This window comes from Suillus paluster (assembly GCF_016628075.1).
Source record: "Suillus paluster strain FC165 chromosome Unknown EDB91scaffold_50, whole genome shotgun sequence".
Classification (NCBI taxonomy): Eukaryota; Fungi; Basidiomycota; class Agaricomycetes; order Boletales; family Suillaceae; genus Suillus; species Suillus paluster.
Genome location: NW_024537610.1, coordinates 74,862 through 100,098, shown reverse-complemented (window position 1 = coordinate 100,098; position 25,237 = coordinate 74,862). Strand labels below are relative to the sequence as shown.

The window sequence follows — 25,237 nt, the reverse complement described above, 5'->3', positions numbered from 1 at the left end:
CATCCATTCTTGAAGTGATGTAGACCATAACATGGGGGAAGGGATCTGATACAGGCGTTCAGTTCTTCTTCATTCAAAAGACTCTCAAGTGATTCTACCATGTGCTTGAATATGCCTTGATAGAGTTGATGTAACACATCAGGGGTTATAGAATGATGAATACCACAGTGAGGAAAACCATGCCAGAAGGGTAGAAAGACCCCTCCTCCGACCACTGCTTCCGATGCATTTAGTCTTGGATGCAGAGCTGGTATTGGTTGATAATTTCACCTCCTCAATAATGCCCATAGTCCAAGTCTGTGTCTGTACAGCCGACTGACTGAGCTCTGCTAGCTCATCAGCTCTAGCTTGACATTTTGGACAGGTACTGTACTTTGAACAAGTCACCAGACATTGCTCAGGGTAGTCTGCAACATAGCAGGCAAGGACAGGAAAGACAAGGTGTACACATCCATCTCCACCTGTAATCTCCACTCCTTTAGCACCTGCTATTTTTAGGGGTTCCAGGATAATTCACAAGGAATCATGAAAAAGTCTCCGTGCTCTTGAAGACACTTCACAACTAGATAGATTGTCCTTGAGAATCTTGTCCACTGATAAGTAGCCTAGTAGAAAGCAGGCTTGCTGAGATGGCTTCCTATGTATTTGTCATGAGTTCCCCAAACAAATCATTTTTCCTACCTCTATGTAGCATCTAAGTCTAAGCGCCCAAGTCATGTGACCCCTCCAACTCTTCACGCATGTCACATCTATCACCCTTCATCCCATCAACCAGTCACAGAAGCGCCTATACCCTATGCCCACATCTCTCCTTTAAAATCACCGATTATATCCCCGATCAAGTCATCGATCAATCTCGCACCCATTGGATCTTGGATCTCTATCTGAGATAGATCTTCTATTTAATCTCCGTCTCTTCTCTGCTATCATGATTCAGATCTTCCACTGCTATCTATATGTTCTATACCCTTTTTCTTGAACCCTTATCCCTGATACTTATCTTGCCTTCCTATTGTAGTTACCTTTCTCATCTTGGTCCGTGCACTGTTCTCTGGTAGTATAAAGACCCTAGTAAGTACTCAGTAGTTCTCTAGTCTAAACCTCTTGTACCTTCCATAGGAATCTACTTGATGTCCATTGCTCACCTCTTGTTTGACTCATCTTCCCTATCCTTTTATTGTTGTGTGTTTGAGTCCTGGTCTGATCACTTTGAGACATTATTGTCGAAAGAGTCGTCACAGTATTGCTCTAGGAATATTTCCCAACGTCAAGATAGGATATGCTGATTTTGATGAGGAGAACTGAGTGAGCTGTGTTTTGTCTGTAGCAATGTCATATACCTGATCCAACCGCTCCAATATTAATATCCGCTCCACCTTCCGACCACCTCTGCTACATCTGTCCTCCACTCCGTCCAATCATCGTCCACATCCCCCCCTACACTTCCACTCGACCGCCCAACCGGTCCCCTTCCATAATGTCTCCATTCAACTGGAACCTCTTTCCCCATTTGGACATATACTTTCCCCTTCGGTACATAGACCCTCACCTCCGGATCACCAGTAATTCCTTTTACTGCTTGATCACTGATCTGATGCATACATATTGATATCCACTCCGACTTATGTCTTTGCCTGTGTAAGTACTTACAAACTATATCCTTGGTACATAGCTTTACAACATAGTTATCCTGATCACTGCCTCATACTTAGAAGTATATAACATATCCTGTACTTAGATATTTTCCTCAGTCTTAATATTACTTGTCTTCTTGCAGTTTCTACTTGTGAGAATTCTCAGTAGGACCTTGCCACCTCCGGACACAAGTTTCATCTTGCTGTCACCTCTGACTTTCCGCTCTGACTTAGAGCCGTGCTCTAAGTCTCCCCCTTTACTTCTCCGCTCAGTATTAATCATCCCCTTTGCTTCTATCCATCCTCTGCCTTCTCCACTGTGGGTGAGGAAAATAGACTCTGTGTGAATCAGAAGTCTAACAAGGGTGCGAGGCTTATACTTGTCCCGAGGGGATTGCTACTGGGTAGCGAGTCCTCAAATAAGTGCGAGGAAACAAAGACTAGACTCTGTCTAGCGACCCGAAGGGTTCCGGTCCTCACTAGGACTGGGAACACAAAGATGCGGAGGGTTCCCAATGAGCGGAACTCAGCATGCGATGAGCGGAACTACGGGGAACTAACGGAACTAACACGGAGCAAACAGGACAAACGGGGAACAAACGGAACTAATGGGGAACAAATGGAGGGAAAAGAAACTACGAGCCTGCAGGAGGATGATTGGGCAAAGTCGAACCAGGCTTGTGTCTGGTACTTGCTCCAAGTTGTTGGATCTGATGTCGGGCGTTTCGAGCGGAACTCACGGGGGCGGGAACGATGCAATGTGATCAGGAATAGATTCGGGAAGATATTTTAAACAGTGAGTGGAGTACTGGGAAGTACTCTGTAAGTGGAAGTGGAGTCGAGTCTATCAGAAGGTAAAAAACTAAGATCCCATCTATTGCTACCTATATAGGAAGGGGTTCCGAAATGCAATATGCTACAACTGGGTGAGGCTGTGAGATAAGGAATTGGTCCCGAGTAGTGGAAGGATCCGTATAAGTACTGTAACACATGAGAAATGAGATAGGAACATGTTAGTGACACGGGGAACATAGCTAGTACTCACCAGCAAGGATGGAAGGACATGGACAGGACGGAGGAGGATGTTCCAAAGGCTGAAGGAATATAATGCATGTGGTACGCGATTGTTCCGCTGGGTTCCGCTTGGTTCCGTGTAGCGGACAGGTCGGGGAAGATGTGGATGGGTAGCGGAACACGTGGGAAAATGGTGGGAAGGCATGGGAAATATGTGGGATACGGGCCTACAGTGGGGACATTCCCCACACCGCTCTGCTTCTAGTTGGCCTGCTGCTATTAGCACTCAACTCCCGACCCTCAAAGCGGACCAAAGCGGACCACTCGTCCTATTGTTGGACAATGTCGGACCTGCTCCAAATTCGGGGCACGTACTCAGCTAAAGGTGCAGCGCAAGAGCTGAAGCCAAGCCCCGACCCCTCTGCTTCTTGAGCCTGGCATGGTACCTAACAAGCAATTATTACAGGAGCTAGAGCAGCCCCTACTGGTAGACGATTCTGAACTTTGCATTAAAAATCTTGATATTAGACATGTCTGAGAACGCATACCTGAATAGCATGCCACCATTTTCCTGACCACATTTCATTATATATTCTCACTGATTTTGTATGATCCCTGAAGATCTTTTTGGGGCGGTATACAATGTCTTTGGCATGGACAGGGTTTCCAAGGAGTGATTATATAGCATTGATGGGGTTCCAATCATATATATTGTATCCATCATTTGGGCGATCTTCAAAGGCTAACTTCTTAGAATGCCACTCAGCCCTGGGAGGGATGGTGTCCAGAGACTTGTGCAGTGCTCTAGTGTTGTGATAAGATAGACCTAATTTTTGTTGCACCTGGTATTGGATCAGTAGGACGTCATTATATTTGTAGAGTATAAGTCTACTAACCCCTGGAATAGCTAATAGATGATCCAAAGCCCTGTGTCCTATCCCCTCCTCTCTAGCCCAACAGGCAACTTCCCAGTCCAAGCAACTCTCAAAGGGATGAAAAGCACCCTGTTCTTCCTCTTCATTCTCCTTCTGCACTCCAAATTGCTTTTGCCATCTTTCATGAAGCATAGAATCCATTCTAATGACCTTTCCAGCTGTCAAATGAACAACTTCTACTCTGTTATCATCTTCATCTTCCAATAGTCCATGTCTGGAGGATGGTCCTGGGCCAGCAATCAGCTCTGTAATAACATCATCATCATAATTATCATCTAATAGGCGGATACTTTAGTTTCTGCCTATTTCTTTTAAAAATCATACACGTACCTAGTTGAGCAGGGACCAGCTCAAACATCTCCTGGTATAAGTCCTCTAGCACATCTTCATGCTCCAGCTCATCCTCTGGTGGCTCAGTACTACAGACTTCTGCTAGTTTACCTTTCTTGTACCAAGCACATGATCTGGCAGCGCTAATATGATGATTGTGACCTTGTTCAGTCTGAAAACATTTACCACAGGAAGCTGGACAAGGATATGGAAGGTTCCTAGGAACAACAAATTGTTGTCTGCTCATTGTGAGTTGTGATGAGCATGCTTGTCTGCTCAACATTGAATCACAGCTGCATTTTACGACAACAATACCAAACAATGATCTCCATATTAATTTGCGTGGTGTGATACATATGATGCGATTGAAGCTAAGGAGACAATTTAAGAATAACTAGGAAAACATTAGAGAACAACATGAGAGAACATTACAAACATTTCAAAAACAATTAGATATCAAAGACCTTGCCAGCATGGTTTCTTCCTGGACTGATTGTCTTCATCACCATCTTCATCCTTGTGTATGGCAGGAAGAGTGGTATGAACAAGACCAGTGGAAGCGGAGCCATGGAGATTAAAAGTGGGCAGGCCATGGAAAAATTCAGGTTCAAGGATAGTTTGACTGATGGGGTATTGAAGGCATTGGGTATCTGAAGGCTGTGTAGCTTTGCTAGATGATGTAGATGTAGATGAAGACATTAAAGAAGTTGTTGTATCTGTCCTGAGCCTTGCTCTATCCACTGGGTCAACAGCAGTGGATGCCAGAGATGGCACAGACACTGCAGACGACCTGCCTGGCTTTGGTGTGTAGGTCCCAATGTATGGCCTTTTCCCAGTGACCTGAGCCAACGGTGTGGAGGACATGTTAAAGGACTTTGTTGCCTGAGAGGCAGCAAATGCATGAGGAAGACTGGCCAAGTCCTCCACAAGAAACTGAGGAGAGTCAGGGGACCCAGACAAATGAAAGATGCTGAATGTAGGGGGTGGAGAGGGTTGAGTACCTTGAACGCCTGTGGGAATCATGAGGTCTCTGAGGCCAGGGTGCCTGTTATGTTGAGATTGGCGTGATTCATGAGAGGCACTATGCTCCTGGCAAATATGAATATCCTCCACATCATCACTAGTAAAATCATGACACAACCTTGCCTGGTAACACTCACATGCATCTTCAATAACCTTGGGAGATGGTGGAGCTTCATCTTTCATGTCATTAAGCATACGCTTGATGATCTCAATCATCATTTCGTGAGTCGCACCCACAGCTGAGTCGTCCAATGGAACATAGGGAACAAAGTCATGTTCAGTGTCAAGGGTCTCATAACTCTTGCAGATGAGATTGGCAGGCATGAAGATGCGAAACATCTCTTCCAGCCCATGAAGAATTGCAGGGTCATGCCAGAAGGGGTGAATGAGGCATTGGTAAAACCTCCAGTTGCCCAGCAAGGTGAGGCGGTCTGTGAGAATGTCTTGGTATGTGATGTTTTGGATCCCATTGTGAAGCCATTTGGGTGGTCGCGTTGTGGGGAATTCCCCCACTGTATGCATAAAACCCTGTCCTTTCTGCATCGTCTCACATCAGTTCCACATATTCTGCACGTTCTGCATTTCCCGCACATCGTCCGATGGGTTCCACATTCCCGCGCATCCTTTGGAACCCGCCCGCACTATCTGATATTCCCATGCATCGTTGGACAACCTTCACATGTCCTGTCCCCATCCTTCCAGGTCCATTGGTATGCTGTATCTCTCTTCCCGTTGTTCCTAACGTTATCTGGATCAAATTGACACATGCCCTTATGGCACGGACCCCTATTCCGGAGTATTGCACCCATGTGCACTGCCTGCCTTCACTTCTGCTTCCTGAGAACTTACTACCTGTACCTCAGTGTTCCTTGAAAATAATCTTCTGTTAAGACCGTGCTCAGGGGTAAAGTGGAGTCTGGGGGGCTTGGCTTCAGCTTGTACGCTGCACCCCTTACCTGAGTACGTGCCCCTTATTTCGGGATGTAGTCCAATGCGAGTTCTATGGGTTCCGACAGGACATCAGAATGGGGGTCCTCTGAAGGAGGACCGATGGACTACTAGGTGAGCGCGGGAAAGTCGGGTGGGGGTTGTTCCGCCTGACAGGAGGGAGGCAGGAGACTACCGTGGTTGGAACCAACAGTAGAAGCGGAGCAGAAGGGACTGCTTGGATGAAGTCCGACGCAGAGCAGAACGGAGGGGATGGATGCAAGAGTGCGGGGTTTAGTTCCGACGCACGGGAAGTCGGACGAGCGGAGGGACGGGGGAACAGAGGATCGGAGGAATGTAGGAACGGGGGAACGACGAAATGGAGGAACGACAGAACAGCGGAACCAGCAGGATGGAGGAATGGGGAAGCAGGGAAGTGGAGGATCAGAGGACAGCCGACCTAGGGAGTCAATCCCCTAGGCCGGGAAACAGGAGTTTGACTTGGGATACGCTTTAAGTCAAAGGGCAGAAGAGCAGGGCTTAGAAAAGGTAATATTCAGACTGAGTATCTACAGACAAGTGTACATAGGTTTATATACTCTAAGTGATGAGCATAGCATAGCAGAAGGCTATGTGCTGAGTGTACAGGATTACAATAGGATGACTGAGACATATGAGAAAAGGCTTGGAGGAAAGTATGTATGCGACGGATCAGAACTCACTAGGGTATAGGGATTACCGGGAACCCGAAAAGCGGAACTATAATACTAAACGGGGATAGGACCAGTTGAGTGGTTCCTAGTCTAGGAGTGGACCGGTGAGGCGGTCGGACGGACTAATGGTCGGGTGGGTCAATACAAGCGGAACCGAAGGATCCGAGCGGGGCGGAAAAGCGGAGGGAGTAGGAATAGGATCAGGCAGACTGATAGGGCGGAGGAGCGGAACCCCAGATAGGGTCGGATGGAAGGGGTATGGGGTCGGAGGACATAGGGGTAATGTTGGAAGAGCGGAACGGAGTCGGGTGGAGGTAGCAGGGCTAATCCTGCTGAGATGCACTTCATGCATTGTCGGGGAAGGAGGAATGAAGCGGACGGGGAAACAGGGGGTCAGGCCAGCAGTGGGGATGCTCATAGGAGGTACTGGGGGTACTTGGATCCAGTATATGACATCTTCCCTTTAAGTAGTGGTACTCAGGGCTTGGGGGTGTTTTTATCAAATCCCATCTTTTACCTTCCCACATTTCCTTCACCTTACTAGAGGACTGCTTTGACTTATGCCCACTATCAATCTAACCTTGTGATATACTTCATTCAACTTGAGCTGCAAGTTCCGATGACTCTGTACGTTCCACATTGTATCCAGTTGAGTTCCGCTTCATTCTGTTCCATTCCACTTGGGTTCCACTTGAGTTCTGCTTGTTCCACATTTTTGCGGATCCTCATCCTACCTGCAATAGGGTTGATTAGGGTCGTTTAGACAGAGACTAGTACTCCCCAGTAGCAATCCCCTTTAGGGTCGAATGCGCTTGTTCTCAAGTGAGGCAGCAGGCAGCAAAGACCCAACTGTGTAGTAGATCAATTTCTCGCTGCTGCACTTGTTGTACCCACAGCATCCAGGGAGCTAGTGGATGAGTGAACATCACCACGGCATTGCTCAACTTCTCAAAATGATCATTCTGCCAGTCAATGAGCTGACCGTAGGGACCTTCACAATTAATGGTCACCCACAACATTGACCACCAGAACCCCTCCAAGTCGTGCTTAGAGGTGTGGATGATGAACTGGCCGAATGGGTCCGCGAGTGTCTTGTTGCTCATGTACAAAGGTGATCCCTGCAACAACATCAAACTCATGAGTGATGCCAGACAGTCATTAGGCAAATGGCATTACTCACCAAGCGATCCATCGCTTGCGATGGCTTATCCTTGAGCTTGGCGGCACACTCCTTCTTGATGGTGGCATTGCCAGCATGCATCAACCCACCTGTGCCCCCACCATTGCCAGCCTCTATCCTACACATCTTCGCCAGTTTTTCAGCGAGTAGCTCGGCAAACTTGCAACTGTCTGAGGGCTTGAATCCAAGCCCGAAATTGCCTAACTGTGCTTGCCTTGGGAGAGGGGGATCATTGCCAACCCACCCAGGGATGGCAGCCTCTGCAGAGGTGTTGTCGATGACAATTCAGAGGTTTGAAGGTGTAATGTCTTTGTGGAGAACCTGGGCAACTCTCTCTGCGAATCTGTGTGCTGTACAATATACAATGGTATGAGTTCCATGTCTTGATGAGACACTTTGAATGATCATACCTTCCAAGTTATGCATAATGCACGTGAGGTACTCCCTTCTGGAAGAAAACCAGGTAGAGTCTACTACAATGTCTTTGAAAACTAGACAATAACGCAGCCTACGCTTAAACATTTCTTGCAGCATCATGACATCACTGTCATTCAGATCTATCACTGTGCACGACCATTGCACATTGGTAGCCTCGTGCACCAGCTCTCTGGTGTTGGGATTGACAGATTGGCAGAAATATTTGTGAAGGACATTGGGGAAGTCAAGCATGGTCAGGTCCTCATGAAGTTCGGGGTCAACATGCAACTGGCCATGCTTTGTTCGCATTAGGCATTCATGTATATGCCTGATGAGGTAGGCCTTGTGCGTTTTGGCAGGTGTGGGCCAGGAGTCCTTCACCACAACATGTTGGGGGTATGGCCCAGCAGACAGAATGGCGGGCTTGGCAAGAAGGATCTGGGTTCCTTTGCCAGTAAAAGAGAAGGAGTGAAAGAGGCGGCTCTCAATGATCAACTTGTTTAAGTATTCGTTAGGATCGCCCTTGACAATGGTAGGGAAAGTCATCTCAAACAACCCGGAGAATGTTGGGAAGAATCAATCATCCCCAAGTTCATCGTCAGGAGCAAGGGTGAAATGAGCGACTGCCTGGATAAAAATTGGGATGTCCTCTGCCTTGGATGCATTGACATCTTTTGTCGTGCAGTTCCCACCACGATCAGTGAGACAGAGTGTGAGGAGGGGACCGCACTGGGTGAACCCAAGACAGAAGCAACGGGAGTAAGAAGACATCATCATAAACCAGCTTTGGTCAATGACATATCGTAGTGCTGTGACTCGGAGCTCGCTTGATGAAGCATACTTCACTTCACCTATGTGATGATTGGTGATTCAATGATAAGATAATGGTAGAATGAGTCATGGAATCTCACCTATGCTAGCAATTTGATGCCACTCCAAGACACACGAAGCTGTGTGGTGATGAACCACAGCAATATCTGGCTTACGATGATGGGCGACATAGTTATGGGTGAGGGAGATGACTCTGCGCGGATCCAGAAGATCAGAAACATACGAGGATGGGAAGTGGCTCATAATGAAACCAGAGCGAAGGTATGCCCAGACAACTACAGAAATGGTCCAGTACAAGTATGCGACATCGCTTTCATGAAATGCTGGTGGTGCGGAAGCGTTGAAATTAGGGCCAGGGACTAGGTTGGGCAAAGGTCTTGGATGAATCTTGACTGTGTGTGGTGTGACGTGGCTGTCTATAATCTCTCCAATAGCACACTGAATGGTCACCATCACTTGCCTGTTGTCCTGGGCATCCTGCTTGGGCACGTTCCACTGGGTTACCATTGTCTGTATTTGCAGTTGGATATAGAGTTTTAAAGTCCAGTTGCTGGACCAAAAAAAGACCACAACTCAACTGGACCAGGGCTTTTGAAAACTGGACCACAGTTGCAGTTGCTGTAGATTCTAGACACTTCAGTTGTTGGTTGCCTCATGTAGACAAAAAACACAAGACCAGTACAAGACTGGTTGCAACCAGTCATTGTAGGACCAGTTACCCTATCATAGTCAAGTTGAAGCATGATATACATAAAGCTATTGTAGTAGTACAACGACACAATGAAAATTAAGCACTTGCAACAACTTGAACAATCTCATCCTCGCTATGTTCCCAGTCTGCAATCTCGTTGTCGAGTCGCAGTAGCTCCCTGAATTCCTCAAGCATGACCTCTTCCACAATTGCGGAATTCTCAGCAGCTTGGTCAACTATAGCTGTATGCCATGCAAATTTCAGTACCTGTAACTGTTCAAAGTGTTCAGCACCTAGACGAGAACATCGGTCAGTTGCTGTCTTGCCACCAGCCGAGAAGAGTCGTTCACAAGGCACAGAGGATGCTGCAATGGTGCACACATCCTTTGCAATGCTAGCAAGGACTGGGTAGACAGTGACATGTTTCTAAAATTCTGAGTTAGTGAAAATTACAGTAGGCGTCTGGGTAACTTACCGACCACCATTCAATAATGTCAATATCTTTAGAGACATCATCTGGTATATCATTAAGGTAGCATTGAAGTTCTGCACGCCACCCAGCGTTGTGCTCATGCAATGCCTGGTCTACTAACATGCGGCGGTGGCAGTCATAGTTGGAATCAACAGTGGGAGTACCCAAGTCCATATATGAGGGGATGGGAGTGATGGCGGCAGGTGGAGAACTGTGCTTTGAGTACTCCTCCATAGTATTCTCAACTACCTTCAATGCTTCGTCATGCCAATCAACAGTGTTTGGATTGCCAGCTGCATATTCGCTTGCCTGTTCTTCTGGACCGCCCCACTGCATCTTGATATAAGTCAACTTATAGTAAGGATGGAGTACTGTAACAATGATCATCAGCAACAGTAGCAAGGACATTAAGTAGGAATATAATTGCTTACCAAGTGCAAGGACGTAAACTAGTTTGTCGTCAAACTTCTGATAGTACTTTCCAAGTTTATCAAGCCCTTTTTGAATCACATCCTGGTACAGGATATACTTTGATGCTGTAAGCTTTGCTTCCCATGCGGTCTAAAGTTCTTCAATGGCAGGAATGCTGCACCAAAGAGTAGGTTGCTGTTCTGATGAGAAGTACTGTTGAATACTGTTGGCATCCTGCTATGTGGTGAGCAAAGATACTTCATGTGAGTATACTACCAGCGCAACATACTGCAATGATAGTGTGTGTGTCATTTATGCACTCCCAATCAGCCGTTGTGAATTTGAAGGCTGTCCATGGTATGTACTTGATGGTCCTGCCTTGACAGCGAATGGTGGTGATTGGCCCGAAAAGTGCATCAGCCATGCCAATAAACATGTTGATAGGCTATATACAGTAGACGGTTGATTAGTATTTTTTTAAAATGTCATGCTAGAACACATACCTGCCAGAGCATGTATGCTCATCCAAGCATCCCATCTGCTGTCCCCCATCTAACGTTGCTATGTAGAGGAATCTTGAGTGGGACCAGAAAACCACATTTTACTTGAAGACTGTTGAAATATTTGATACACTGTCCCAAGGATTGAATCTTCAATAGATCAGTTAGTAGAGCGCCAACAAGTGAATGTTAGTAGTACTAGTACCTTGATAGCAACTGTCCGCACAGCTGCAATGACATCCAATTCATTAGTGAGTACACGGTTGTGAGCTAGGCTCAGGTCGAACTCCCAGATTGATGTGGCATTCTCAACATTGGCAAGCTGGGTGAAGCCAGACATGACAGCAACTACAGCAAGATTGACGACATGGGCAAGACATGGAAGGCAGTGTCGAGTTGTGTTGAATGAGTAGATTTTGTGGCGATGGAGGATGCTTTCAATCTGCTCACATACGGTATCGTTATTGCTCATGTTGTCTGCTGTGACACAAAACAGCTGTTAAATGTATGTTAGTATGAAGAGATATAGTAGTAGATTCATGTACCTTTGAGGATTGTCCAGCAATGATGCCCACCTGCTCACACAAGCTAACAAAATAGTGTCCAAGATTATCTCCAGTGTGGGCACCAGATATTCCTTTGAATGCAATGACTTGGAAATGAAGTGTCCATTTTCCAGACTCCGGGTCAGTATGAATCCAATGAGCAGTAAGACCAAAGAACACTGCTTTTGTTTGATCAACAGACCAAAGATCTGTGGTAGTTGACACATGGCCAATGTCTGGTTTCTTTATATATAGTAGTCAGCTTCAGCCAGTGTAGTGCGGCGCTGCCCACAGATACAAACAATCCTTACCTGTATATCTAGCTTGAACTTCGAAAAGAACTTCACAAAGGAATTGTGTATGTAGTTGGTAACATTGTGCATTGAGGGAATATCAACCTTAGTGGCAGCCGGCCGCATTGTGACCAAACAGTTTCTAAAACTGGCTTTGTTGACTACAGCTAGAGACTTTGGGCGGTTATCAAATATTAAACAGTCAACTTGAAACATATAGTATTTCTCACTCACTTGGTCATCACATATGACAAACTCTGCAACAGCATGCAGAACTTCATCTTTTGAGAACTCCTGGGGTATTGCACCCTGGAACATTATATCCAATTTCTTCTGTCCACCTTTCATTTGTTTCTTTTCCTCTTGTGCTGCATGGACGAATGCACATGGAATGGCATGGTGGTTTTCACGAATATTCAGCGCCATACACTTCTCTTTATACACTGCATAGTGCCCCAAATGTGCTGCCGACATGAGGAGTTGCTACCCACATGGAATGTCTTGTGGCAGCCATGTTTTGCAACAAACTTCATATCCATCCTTTGAATTCCAGGTAAGTTTTAATTGATCTTGGAGATGGCAATTGCTTACTTGCATATCAAACACCAGCGGCCCACTTTCGTTTCTACCTCCCCTGTTTCGCTCACGAACTTTACAGTACATCTATCCAAGAAAATAGTAAGTAGATCATCAGCGCTATTCTTTATTTTGATTTCATCTGGTGCTATGCTAGTATGATCATGTTCCGAGTCACCAGCATCATCATTCTGCAACATTTAGACGCTTAGACGCTTCCCAGGAAATGAAGGACAAATTCACTAACGTCTTCACCATCCACGGTACTACCTGGCCCGCCTCTGTCAATGACATCTGGTTCTTCAGCTTCCTCGTCATCTGTGGTGCTATCTTCAAGTTCAACGACCTCGATGGACTTGCTTTTGCAATGTGCTCAGTTGGACTTGGATGCAGCCTTTTTTGTACATGCAGCAGTGACAATGCTATCATCTGAGTCATCTACTAAGTCATTGTCACTAGAGAGAGCAAGTTTCCACTTTTTAGATTTCTTTGGTGATGGTTTGGATCTTGGTGCCCATGTTCGAGTCTTGGTGATGCAGGGCTGTGCAGCAGCTTTTTCAGTAGGTTTCTTTGGATGGGTGGATATGCGAGTGCCTGCCATGGTTGGGGGGGACAAGAGATGTGTAGTAGACGATGCTGACTTCTTATACATTCAAGGCAGCTGTAGTACACGAGGAGTACATGAGGCTTAGTAAATACATCATGCATGGTAGTATTGATTCAGTCTTTCCCAGTCTTTTCCAGTCCTGGACTGGTTGTGACTGCAACCAGTCTGGACCGACTGCAAGACTGCTTGAGACCACTGGCAACCGGTTTTCATCAGTCCAGTCCAGGTCTTACCTTGAGGGCCTAAATATACAGACCAGTTTGGTCTGATTGCGCTCAAACCAGGGCAAAAAACCAGACCGGACCAGACTTTAAAACTCTAGTTGGATATCGAGGATACCAAGCGCTTAAAGAACTGCGAGAAGCTTCACCAAGAATATGAGTGATAGCCACTTCCTGTGAGTTAAGAGGTACTTACAATATTCATTTGCTCAGGGATACACAAACCGGCATTGGAAACCCACACCTTGTTTCCCCATACCACTGAGGTAGCATCTATGGAATACCTCTGGGTTTCATCTGGCACCACAATCTCTTTGTGAAGGATATCGTCCACAGTAGTGTGTGTTGCATGTTGTTGGATATTTCGGCGAGACAAGCCTGACAGACCTTGCATCTAATATTATTTAGCTTTACTGCAATGACAATACAGAGATGAACTCACTTTAACAATGTGCAGGCCGTTTGTAGGCAAACACCGCAATGTGAGGTCTTTCTCCCTGAAGTTGAAGTTACCGGAAGACAAAGCAGAGGTTGCCGCAGCACTTTGTTTCCAAGAGAGTGAACATAGGCACTGATTACTCAGCCAGAAACTATAGCACTCACATTATCACCTGCAACTCTGACAGGGTCTGGGACTGTACTAGCATCCATGATCACTTGAGGATTTGAAGTGCGTAAGGGAGGAAGGACGAGCTAGATATGCGAAGTTATATGGTGAGTCCTCTGATGAAGAATGCAAAGTTCTACTCACCTATCTTTAATCATGATGCTTGATAGATCAACCAGTTACCGCAGTGAAGGGTTCTTCAACCTCTGCAGTTGACCATTCTGCCTTATCAATGGATGGAAGATAATTTGAATTATGGTTACATCTGTGGGAAAATGTTGCTCATCGTCCGATCACAGGTGATTCAACGATGAGCCTAACTTGGATTTTGCCAACAACATTTCCCAACACAGACTGCAAGTATGTGCAATCAGGAAATCTTTAAATTACAGCTAACTACAGAAGAACTTATTTTCATTGAGCAAGTGCTTTTAGGTTTAGTTCAGGCGCGGCACCATAGTGACATGTTGTCATCATTGCTAGATAGAGTATACAATTTGTGCCCTCATCATATTGTCACCCCTCCAACCCCGAGTTCCTCCATTCATACCAGAGTTTCCCTTTCACCACCTCCAACAACACCACCTCCAACATCTGCCTTTCCAACACCGGTTTCTGGCATGATGCCTTCGCCCTTACCTTTTGTGGGTGATGGAACCCTTCCCACAGACAAGCAAACCATCAGTGACTTCAAAGAAGTCAACTTATTCTTGCAAGACAGTGTTGGTCCTGACAGCAACATTGGATATGATGATGAGAGTGTAGGTATGGATGATGGAAAGGAGGGGGATGAGTTTGAAGGTGGTGCAATCCGACCAGATACCAGGAAGGTTTGTCAACATCTGTATGCTCGTCCTGATGATGGCAATGTCCCCCCCCCCCCCTTGGTCCCAATTGTCCTCATGGCGGGTGCCCCCTTGTTGCACATGTGAACTGGTGGGAACAGGCTAAGGCAGTTCGTTCCAACCACATTACCACTGATGCCCTCATTGGAGCCCTTGCCACTCCTCGCATAGATGCTGCCTCCCCTTCTCTCATTGTTGGCACATGGGTTAAGGAGATTGTGTCTTATCTCCAAAGCTCCCACTATGTCAACTTAGGGGGGGTTCCATAGGAGAGATGATGGCACACTGTCATTCAATCTCCCACCAGCAGACTGGGTCCAGCTTTGTTGCGATGCTCACATATATGCAGCTAGCGATACAGTGTCAAAGGTAAGCTTTTACTTAGCGTTACCTTCTCACATTGACTATTTATATTTTAGCCTCATCAACACCTACAAGGAGCGCTCTAGCATTCGTCAGGTTTACAACGACCATTTGCTCAGTTGCCCAATGCCCCTGCCCAGACTACCTTCAATCATTGGAACGCAATTGGATGCAAGTTCATATCGCTTGCCACTGGTGGATCTATCTACATCTTGGTTCTGATCGCAGGCCTCGACATGCAGTGGAAAATCGCAACACTGGGAGGTTGTGTTCCATGGGAAGTTGGAAAGATGCTGAGACAGCCAGAAACATGCAGTGAGCCCCCTCTGATCATCATGCTTCATTAACTAATGGTGTCCTCACCCAGAAACGCCCATGTTGATTCTTGAGCGCATAATCCCTGCAATTGCTTGGATCAGATCTCATCTGCCTCTGTCCCTTGAAAAAGTGTTCTGTCCTTTGCTCCTGGCCAGCGTTGGGTTAGATGAGACCCTAGATTGTACCAACCTATCATTCACCAACAAAGTTTTGGATGCTTTCAAGCAAAAGTGTGTAGTTCATAATCTCTTCTTTCAAATAATCACATGCCCTGACTATTTTTCCATCAGCAATTATGTTCTTCCTTCTCAACATATTGACTCCTGGATGGACTGCACTACTGCAGTATTGGAGGCAATGATTGTTATCAGAGGTGATGGTCAAATTAGCATGGATCATAGGGTCAACCCCGGTTACTCGTATTACACCATTCATGCTGTGGATCAAGCCCTTCACAGGATACCAGGGGTTACTGTCATCCGGATGACCTTTGACCATGATCATCCTGACAACTGCAAGTTCCCTGCTGAGACTGATCAAAAGGAGAACATCTTCTGGACCAAACAGGAGCGAGCAAGGGCAGAAGCTGGCGAAGTCATCCAAGATCTTGATGATCTGTGCGATAAGGTGAGTGTGCTAGAATTCGCTTGCCAATTGCAATGCTCATGTGCATACTAAGTTGGACCAAAGATATGCTAATGGCAGCAGTGAGGACACAGACACCTATTTGCGCATCCCTATGGATGCGTTCGAAGGGTAAGTCAAGTTGAGGTAATTGCCATGTGGAAATTAAACTAACCCCTCCATAAAGCACTTGATCTGAGAAATTCAGACGACAGTCTGATGGCCTTCATCTGTCCAACGCTACCCAAATCCGTCTGCAGTAACCTCCTCAGTTCATTCCTTGCATGCTTTGACAGAAACAAGGTCTTGCGCATGCGCAAATTGAAGGACGACTTTGAAGCAGATGACTGCCAAGATCAGGACAAGCAAATCGAGCATTGTGATGGTGTTACCTTGAAGAAGGTGGCGGAGAAGGTTCTTGAAAGTCCATTTCATTGCCTGCACTTTTCTATTTGGAATCGCTATGTTACAAAGGTGGGTTTCAACATTGATTCCCTGTGAGACAAAAACTAAATATGATGCAGGGTGATCAAGCTCCCACTGATATTCATCCTCACTATATGAGAACAGAGGATGTTAGTCAGACAAACCATGCCCAAACTTTACCCTACCAGTCAAGAGATATTCTGGAGCACCAACAACTGTACAAAAACATTCTCCTGGCGTTTGGTGAGGTTTTTGAATGGATTGATGAAGTGGTGAGTGGCTTGCTATTGTAGGGTGTGAGCGATATTGATGCCAAGGCAGATCAAGGAATGCTTGCATACAGAGTACAAGGTCCTGGTTGAACTTGCTCAAGATCTACCAGGTGGTAAAGTATCACCAGTGACACTGTTTCTCTCGCTTGTTGTCAACCTGAATGTATCTACCTTGGGTCATCGTGATAGGTTTGACAAGGACTTTTGTCTTGTCCTTCCATTGGGCGACTTCAGGGGTGGGGCTTTGGTTATGTTCGAGCAGCGATTGGTTTTGGAACTTTGCAGTGGTGACTTTGCTATGTTCCATTCTGGTGAAACAATGCACTTTAACTTACCATACAAGGGTAAGCGTGCCTCCTTTGTGTTGCATACGGATAAAAGCATTGACACTTGGAAGGACACACACAATGGCTGGGCACCTAATGATCATTTCCATTGAGGATGTAGTAGCTTAATCTTATACCTGTAACCTCATGTTTTTCAATGACATTTTGATTGTGCGCTGTGAAATTTCCTATTCTCAGACTACACAATGAATAGTACTACACAAGGTAAAGATAAATATTATATACTGCATGATATGGGGAGGAGTAGCATTGGAAGTTGAGAGTAATCATCACCTTCATCTTCATGTATGGCGGGAAGAGTGGTATGAACAAGACCAGTGGAAGCAGAGCCATGGAGATTAAAAGAGGGCAGGCCACAGAAAAATTCAGGTCCAAAGATAGTTTGACTGATGGGGTATTGAAGGCATTTGGTATCTGAAGGCTGCATAGCTTTGCTAGATGATGTAGATGTGGATGAAGATAGGATGTGTTAGGTACCGTGCTGGCTCAAGAGGCAGAGGGGTCGGGGCTTGGCTTCAGCTCTTGCGCTGCGCCCTTAGCCGAGTATGTGCCCCAAATTTGGAGCAGGTCTGACGTTGTCTGACGGTAGGACGAGTGGTCTGCTTAGGTCTGCTTTGAGGGTCGGGAGGTAAAAGCTACTAGCGGCGGGCCGACTAGGAGGAGAGCGGAGGAGGTGGAGGATAGTGTGGAGGGTAGAGAGGAGCAGGGGGAATGCTTGATAGGAGCAGGGGGAATACTTGATAGGGGCAGAGAAGTAAGGAGAAGACTTAGAGCGTGGCTCTAAGTCAGAGCAGAGGGTCGGAGGTGACAACAAGATGGAACTTGTGTCCAGAGGAGGCAAGGTCCTACTGAGAATTCTCACAAGTGGAAACTGCAAGAAGACAAGTAATATCAAGACTAGGGAAAAATATCTAAGTACAGGATATGTTATATACTTCTAAGTATGAGGCAGTGATCAGGATAACTATGTTGTAAAGCTATGTACCAAGGATATAATTTGTAAGTACTTACACAGGTGAAGACATAAGTCGGAGTGGATATCAATATGTATGCATCAGATCAGTGATCGAGTGGTAAGAGGAATTACTGGTGATCTGGGAGTAAGGGTCTATGTACCGAAAGGGGGAAGTATATATCTAAATGGGGAAAGCAGTTCCAGTTGAATGGAGACGTTATGGAAGGGAACTGGTTGGGCGGTCAAGCGGAAGCATAGGAGTGGATGTGGATGGTGATTGGAGCAGAGGATGGATGGAGTGGAAGTGGTCAGAAAGCAGAGCGGATATTGAAGTCGGAGCAGTCGGATCAGGTATATGACAGGATGATATGGTATGAGGAGATGTATATGCCTATCATAAGCAATATGTAACATAATGTAACATATTTTGCAATCTAACCCTAGTAGGCTGTTGTCCTTTGGGACATACCGAGAAACAAAATATGTTGACATTTGCCTGGGAGTAACTCTGTGTTATGGACTCAGTTGGTTCTGCACTAGATACTTGCAAGGGGTATCGATCTGGTGCGATGGTCGTCTCTTGGTTGTATGACTACCTAGACAGAGAGTCTAAGGTAGAATAAGAAGTAGATTGATAGAAGCAATGAGCTTGCTATCTAGTGGTCTTGCTATCCCTCTGTCTTGAGGCTTTAGAATAATACTAAGTAGATTCAAGTTAAGGACTACTACAGCGTACGGAGTCCTTTATATACGAAAGCAGATGGTACCAGTTGAACGGTAAGGGTCAAGGGTAATACCAACAATGCGGTAAGGGCATAGGGTATGAGTCAGAGATAATGGGTAAACCATATATCAGTACAGATAAGCCGAAGGAACAGATAGATGGAAGTCGCTGTGGCGACGGATAGCGTTTGTAACAGATAGGGTAAAAAGAATAAGTGGGGCAGAAGGGCTTACGTAAAGTCCCTGTAACATCACCTCCCGTTTTAAGTGTGAAGTCACCTGGCTTCATGTGTCAAGACGAGCGTCATCCAGGAAAACATCATCAATGTCTAGACCTTCCATCTTGTTAACTTCGAGCCTTTTATCATCTTCATCGTCGTGGTTAGGGATAATACCCTGGCGGGCATTGTAGAAACATTCGAGGCAAGAGAGTTGCATATGGAAGTTGGGGTCAGATTGACCGCGACGAAGGATGGTTTGTCCATTGAGATGTGGACAGTATGAAGTGAAGTGACCAGGGGCGAAGACGCCGCAAATGTGACAGAAGTACTGGTGACAGTAACAATGTTTATGGCCGTAAGCCTCGCAACAGTGGCATACAAAGTTGGCAGGATGGGTTTGTTCTGTCTCAGTGGCTTCGAATTTGGTGTGACAGATATGGTCTACCATAGTGTTAATGACATCTTCTGGTTCACCTGTTTCGGGGTTGGGCGCGACACCGTGGAAGATAGGGGGGTATTTAGTTGACAGTGGTAACCCAAGGGAAAGGAGGATGGTGCTCCCTCTGTTACAGCGGGCTTGTTTACTGGGGGAGATGGTGTGGCCGGTTGGTTCAGGGATGTGTAGTGGTTTTTGTTTGGGGGTTTTTGGAGTGGGTGGTGGGGAGTAATGCATGATGGATGGCGTAGCAGTTCCTTCTACTTCTACAAAGTCTCCTTCATACTCGCTTTCTTCAGCGATGGGGTTGATGACAAGTATTGCAGGGTGAGGTATGTTTTCTTCGGTAGGGGGTTCGGTGGGTGTGAATGGTAGGACTAGTTCGATGTTTTCATCATTGAGGGGATTTGGTTGGATGGGGGATGGTGTGGGTTGTGGGTTGTGCTGCAAACTCTCCGTTATTGATTCTGTCAACTAGCTTGCCAAATTTCTTCATGGCTAGGAGTTTCATCATGGCGGTCTTGATTTTGGTCTGTGCATAGCGGAGGGATACTGTCCCGAATTTTCTGCACTTGCATTCCTGCATGTCGATGATGCAGGCGGTAAGTGTATCTGCCGTTCTGAATGCTGCGATGAGTTTGAAAAGGATGGGGTCATTTCGGGTGATGATAAGATTGTTGATTTCTATTGCATAACGACTGTCTAGGATGAGTGCCTCCCAGAGGGCTTTGTCTTTGTCCATGGGTGCGAGCTGGGGGTGGGATGCAAAGAAGTTTGAGTCGTTTGATGAGGCAGACATGGTAATTGATGGGCATTTACAAGGTTAGTTTCTTAGCCCCTCTGTTGGCGAGTCTTCTTTTATATGTTTTCAGTATTTCGGAGGAATTAGTCAGGTCTGACTCGGTTTGCCAAGAGTTGTCCGATTTGGGATATCCTTTCCAGGATACGAGGTACTGGCGGTGATTACCCATTCCTTTGTGGGCAAGTATTGCTTCTATTTCGTATTCTTCTTCTCCATTGATTACGTCAGGTGGTGGTTCTTTATAGTTCAGGCTGTGAACTTCTGTTTCATGATAGGTGGATAGTTCAGAAGTGTGGAATGTGGAGTGAACTCGCCAGGTTTCTGGGAGTTTGATCTTGAACGTGATAGGTGATAAGACTTCTTCCACTGTAAATGGTCCATATCTTTTGGGTGCGAGTTTCTTTGATGGGAGTTTCATTAATAGATGAGCTGCGGATAGCCAGACCCTGTCCCCTTTCTTCCATGGGGTATACTTTCTTCCTTGCGTCCTTTCTCCCATTCGCTGTTGAGCAAGGGCGTGGCAGGCCAATGCTTCTTCTCAGATCTTTCTGAGGTGTTTCAGCTGTTCTTCTACTGCTGGTACCGATGTTTCGGGGAATGCCTGGGGCAAGCTTTTTGGTTCATATCCCATCATCAGGGCAAGGATGATGTGTTCCTGGCAGAATGTTTTCTCGAGTTATGGACGAATTCGGCCATTGGTAGGTGTTGTGACCATTTGGTGGGGGTGGTTTGGCAGTAGATTCTGAGATAGGTTTCTAGCTCTTGGTTGAGTCGTTCTGTTTGTCTGTCCATCTGCAGGTGGTAGGCTGTGGAGAGGGCTACCTTGTAGTCAAGGATGCACCCTAGTTCTTTGGCGAATTTGGAGGTGAATTGCAGTCCTCTGTTGGATATTATTTTGTCATAGAGGCTGAAGCATGTGAACACCTTTTTAAAGAAGAGGTTGGCGACGCCTTCTGCAGTGACGGTTTTCTTGCAGGGACATAGAATTGCCCCCTTTGTTAGGCCATGGTCAACCACAACCATGACAGAATCAAAGCCATGGGACGGGGGAAGGTCAGTGATGAGGTCGACGGAGACCTGCTCAAAGGGACAGGTGGCGACAGACGGGATCGGCATCAGGGGGGGCTGATGGGGTGGGTGTCAGACTTCATTTGTTGGCAGATAGTGCATCCGGCAACATAGTTGCGGATGTAGGTGCCCATGCCAGGCCACCAATAGGCTTTCTTAATGTTCCATTCAGTGACAGTGTGGCTGGGATGGCCCGCAGTAAGGTGGTTGTGATGGAGGGTAAGGACTTTTTGGTGAAGATTGGCTGGGATGTAGGCCTGATCTTTATAAAACAGTACACCATCGGTAAATGCCCAATCAGAGAGGGCAGATTTGATGGGCGGGGCACAGATGCTGCTTAAGGCTTGGAGGGCTGTCTGAATGGTAGAGTCGGGCATGGATTCAGTAAGGGTTTTGAACTGGTGTGTGAGTACACCATCGACCAAATGAAGGAAGAGGGAATCAGGGAGGAGGGTAACATCGGTGTTGTCCAGGTCACCGATGACATGGTCTGGTCGGTGTGACAGGGCATCCGGGGCAGCAAGCTTTGCTCTGGGGACGTGGTGAAAAGCGAGGTCAAATTCGCTAAGGGTAAGCTGCCACTGAGCTTGGCAGCGTGTCAATTGTTGTGCAGAGTGGAAGTAGAGCAGGTTCTTATGGTCAGTGAAGATGATGACAGGATGGGGGTTGCCTTCCAAGAAGTGGCACCAACTCTTGAGCGCACATATGACAGCTAAAAGCTCACAGTCATAAATCTGGTAATTACACTCAGCAGCATTGAACAATTGGGAGACATACCCGCAAGGATGGTAGGCGCTGTTTTCATCGGTTTGTAATAGAACTGCTCCAGTGGCAAATAGTGATGCATTGGTGGCAAGGGCAAACTGCCGAGTTGCGTTGGGGTTCCATAGCACAGGTTCGGTGAGGAAGCTATGTTTCAACTGTTCGAAGGCTTTACCACAGGATTCAGTCCATAGGAAAGGTTGGTCTTTCTTGGTCAAGTCAATCATAGGGCATGCAATGTCCAAATAGTGGGCAATGAAGTGTCTGTAGAAGTTACAGAAGCCAAGGAAGGAGCATACTTCTTTAACAGTAGTTGGCGTCTGCCACTGGCTGATACCCTCCAGTTTGGCCGTGTCCATTGCGACTTTGCCTGGGTGGATGATCATACCAAGGTATTCCACTTCCTGGGCATTGAAGGTACATTTTTCCGGTTTAAGGAACAGTGTTTCGGTACGCAGTTTCTGAAGGATGACCTTTGTCCATTCTTGGTTTTCTTCCAATGTGTTTGAAAAGATGAGGATGTCATCCATATAAACGATCAGCCATCCTGCATCAATTTCCTGTTTGAACGTCCCGTTCATGTATGCTTGAAAGGTCGCAGGTGAATTGCACAACCTGAAGAACATGACTTTTGGTTCAAATAGGCCGAATGACATAGAGAATGCGGCTTTCCATCGATCATCAGGGTGAATCAGGATGTTGTTATACCCTGATCTGATATCCATCTTGGTAAAGTATTTGGTGTCCTTGAGTTTTGCAATGAGAGGGGGAATCAGCGGAAGCGGATAGGCGTTCTTGACCATCCATTCGTTAAGATATCAATAGTCTTGGCAGGGACATAGAGTTCCTCCTTTCTTTCCTACAAAGAAAAAACCGCTCAATTGTGGTGATGTTGATGGTTGAATGAAGTCTTTTGCGAGATGTTCGTCGACAAAGGCTTTTACTGCATCGGTTTCTTTTGGGGAAAGAGGGTACATTCTGGTAGATTTCGGTATGAATCTGTGTTTTGTTTCGATGCGATGGTCTACTAGGTGTCGGCTTGGGGGGAGTTGGTTTAATCCATCTTTGGCAAAGATGTCACGGAAGTTGTGAAGATACTCGGGAATGAGTTCTTTGAAGGTTTTCTTGATTTTCTCCTGTACGTCTTTCATGGTGAATTCCTACACTTTATTGTTGATCTTCTGTGTTTCCTCAAGCTGCTTGTGTAGGAATTGGGCAAGGACCCATGTGTTTTGCAGGGGCACTGGTTTACCGAGTCTTTTGATTTCTTGGTCGGATGTTCCATCTCGTACCAGCAGGGAATCAGTGTCTAGGTTTTCGATCATCCAGATGGTTGTACCATCGGAGGAATATTCAACTAGGACTTCATCATCTTCCAGCTGGTAGGTGGAGACATCGGTAACTGGTTTGGCAAGGTTGATTCGTCCAATCCAAGTATCTTCATAGTTATCGAATACTGGGTTGGCTTGTTTTTTTTTTTTTTTTGGTTGCTGCCTTTTTCTTTCATCACCGTTTTTCTGCTATTTCTTCTAGAGCATATTTTGATCCTTTTGGTAGTTTCTTTAAAGGAGAGAAATCTTCAGGGGGTTCGTCAGTTACAGTCGCTTTTCGAAGTGGGGGAAATTTGTAAAGTGTTACTCCATTGGCTTTTCGCTCGTCATTGATCATTTCCTCAATCTCTTTTGACCACTTTGTCCTCGTGAGGGAGATGGTATCATTTTTCCAATCGATATCTGGTTGCATGGCAGAGAGCCAAGGTTTTCCGAGGAGGATGTCATCATTTGCGGATAGTTTCATGATGTTAAATTTTCTGAGCATACATCACTGGTCAATTTTAACCGCGAGGATGCAGTAATGAGTGACTTTTCCTGATGAAGAGGTGCTTCCATCAACCATTCGTATATGGAATGGTTCAGTAAGAGGGCGAGTTCCGATCCTATGTTTCCTGACAAAGAGGTGATCGATAAACGATCCTCCTGCTCCTGAGTCGATTATGGCTGTAGTGGCAATGGTTTTCATATACTTGGTAGAAAAAAGCGTGATAGGAACATGGAATTCATTGGTTTTTCTGATGGCTTTAGTATACAGTATACAGGTAGAAGGTGCTGACATTGCGACAGGCCTTCAATTTAAAAATCCATTCCTTTCTCCGCCGGGATCTTCTTGACTCGTATCTTGGCTATGGTCATGTCTTTGTCATTATCTTCATCATCAAGCTGGGTAATCCCAGACTGTCCCTGTTCCTCCTTCTCAGGCATGGTCTGCCTTCCTTTCAACGCTCCTTTTCTGGGATGGAATTTAGGGTCATTAGCCCTGTGTCCCGCTTTCTTGCATGTAAAGCAGAGCCCTTCTCTGAAGCATTTCTGCCTTTCTTCTTCTCCCATATGGTTGACGTCCATTGTGTTTGGGTCTCTGGTTTCCCTCTTGGGAGGGGTGTACCTCGGGGGGTTTCAGTTTCTCTTTTGGTCTCTGGTTTCCCTCTTGGGAGGGGTGTACCTCAGGGGGTTTCCGTTTCTCTTTTGGAATCCTCCAGTACTGTGTCCTTCTCTTGTGGTGATGGCCAGCAATTGTTGATGGTTGTTGCCCAAGTCTACCACTTTTGCTGAGAGTTTTTCAAATGTCCCGATATCACTCCCATTGATCAGGAGTCTCCATCAGAGTTTCTTGTCTAAGCCATCTAAGAAGAATTGATGGAGCACTCTGTCATCCGCAATGCCTCCTCTTGTGGTGAGTTGTCTGAATGAGGCGAGGTACTCGCCGAGGGAGTGGGTTTGATGGAGGTTTCGTAATTCAGTGATTGCCGCTCCTACTGAGTCTACTTCTTCAAATGCCTTTTTGAACTCTTTGATGAATTTGTCATTAGTTCCGTATTTGTCGACATTGGTGGGGTCTTGGGCATGTTCCATGAAGTTGTCTGCCCAGGTAGCAGTGGCTCCTTTAGTGATATATGACAAGGTGAAGACAATTTTCTTTTGTCATCGTCATAGATTTTCTCGTTGACGTCAATGTATGCAGTTATGGATCATAGCCATCTTCCAGAATCCTTTCTGTCTCCGTTGAATTTGGTGGGGGTACCAATCCATATTTCTACAGGTGTTTTGGTAGCAGCGGTAGCTGATCCAGACATGGCTGGGTGGATAAGCTGGGG

The 25,237-nt window shown here is 46.1% G+C and overlaps 5 protein-coding genes across 5 annotated transcripts; 1 reads left to right on the top strand and 4 right to left on the bottom strand.

The window, feature by feature from the left end:
• Positions 1-3,172: 3,172 nt before the first annotated feature.
• Positions 3,173-4,160, bottom strand: EDB91DRAFT_1238463 (uncharacterized protein; the record flags this gene model as incomplete). The annotated part of the gene is made up of 4 exons (XM_041321723.1): positions 3,173-3,263; positions 3,396-3,490; positions 3,545-3,858; positions 3,914-4,160. The coding sequence occupies 4 exons, from the start codon at positions 4,158-4,160 to the stop codon at positions 3,173-3,175; spliced, it is 747 nt and encodes a 248-aa protein (XP_041174575.1).
• A 209-nt stretch (positions 4,161-4,369) lies between these two features.
• EDB91DRAFT_1251091 (uncharacterized protein) lies at positions 4,370-5,479 on the bottom strand (the record flags this gene model as incomplete). Its single annotated transcript, XM_041323327.1, has 1 exon — positions 4,370-5,479. One exon carries the CDS (start codon positions 5,477-5,479, stop codon positions 4,370-4,372), a length of 1,110 nt encoding a protein of 369 aa, XP_041174574.1.
• A 3,270-nt stretch (positions 5,480-8,749) lies between these two features.
• On the bottom strand, positions 8,750-9,511 carry EDB91DRAFT_1251089 (uncharacterized protein; the record flags this gene model as incomplete). Its single annotated transcript, XM_041323326.1, has 2 exons — positions 8,750-9,024; positions 9,085-9,511. The coding sequence occupies 2 exons, from the start codon at positions 9,509-9,511 to the stop codon at positions 8,750-8,752; spliced, it is 702 nt and encodes a 233-aa protein (XP_041174573.1).
• Positions 9,512-11,868: 2,357 nt separating this feature from the next.
• EDB91DRAFT_1057081 (uncharacterized protein) lies at positions 11,869-12,234 on the bottom strand (the record flags this gene model as incomplete). The annotated part of the gene is made up of 2 exons (XM_041314049.1): positions 11,869-12,090; positions 12,151-12,234. The coding sequence occupies 2 exons, from the start codon at positions 12,232-12,234 to the stop codon at positions 11,869-11,871; spliced, it is 306 nt and encodes a 101-aa protein (XP_041174572.1).
• A 2,316-nt stretch (positions 12,235-14,550) lies between these two features.
• Positions 14,551-17,214, top strand: EDB91DRAFT_1084192 (uncharacterized protein; the record flags this gene model as incomplete). Its single annotated transcript, XM_041315736.1, has 11 exons — positions 14,551-14,757; positions 14,874-14,990; positions 15,122-15,141; positions 15,192-15,231; positions 15,255-15,450; positions 15,503-15,683; positions 15,744-16,080; positions 16,133-16,209; positions 16,374-16,551; positions 16,602-16,775; positions 16,825-17,214. The coding sequence occupies 11 exons, from the start codon at positions 14,551-14,553 to the stop codon at positions 17,212-17,214; spliced, it is 1,917 nt and encodes a 638-aa protein (XP_041174571.1).
• Positions 17,215-25,237: the final 8,023 nt, after the last annotated feature.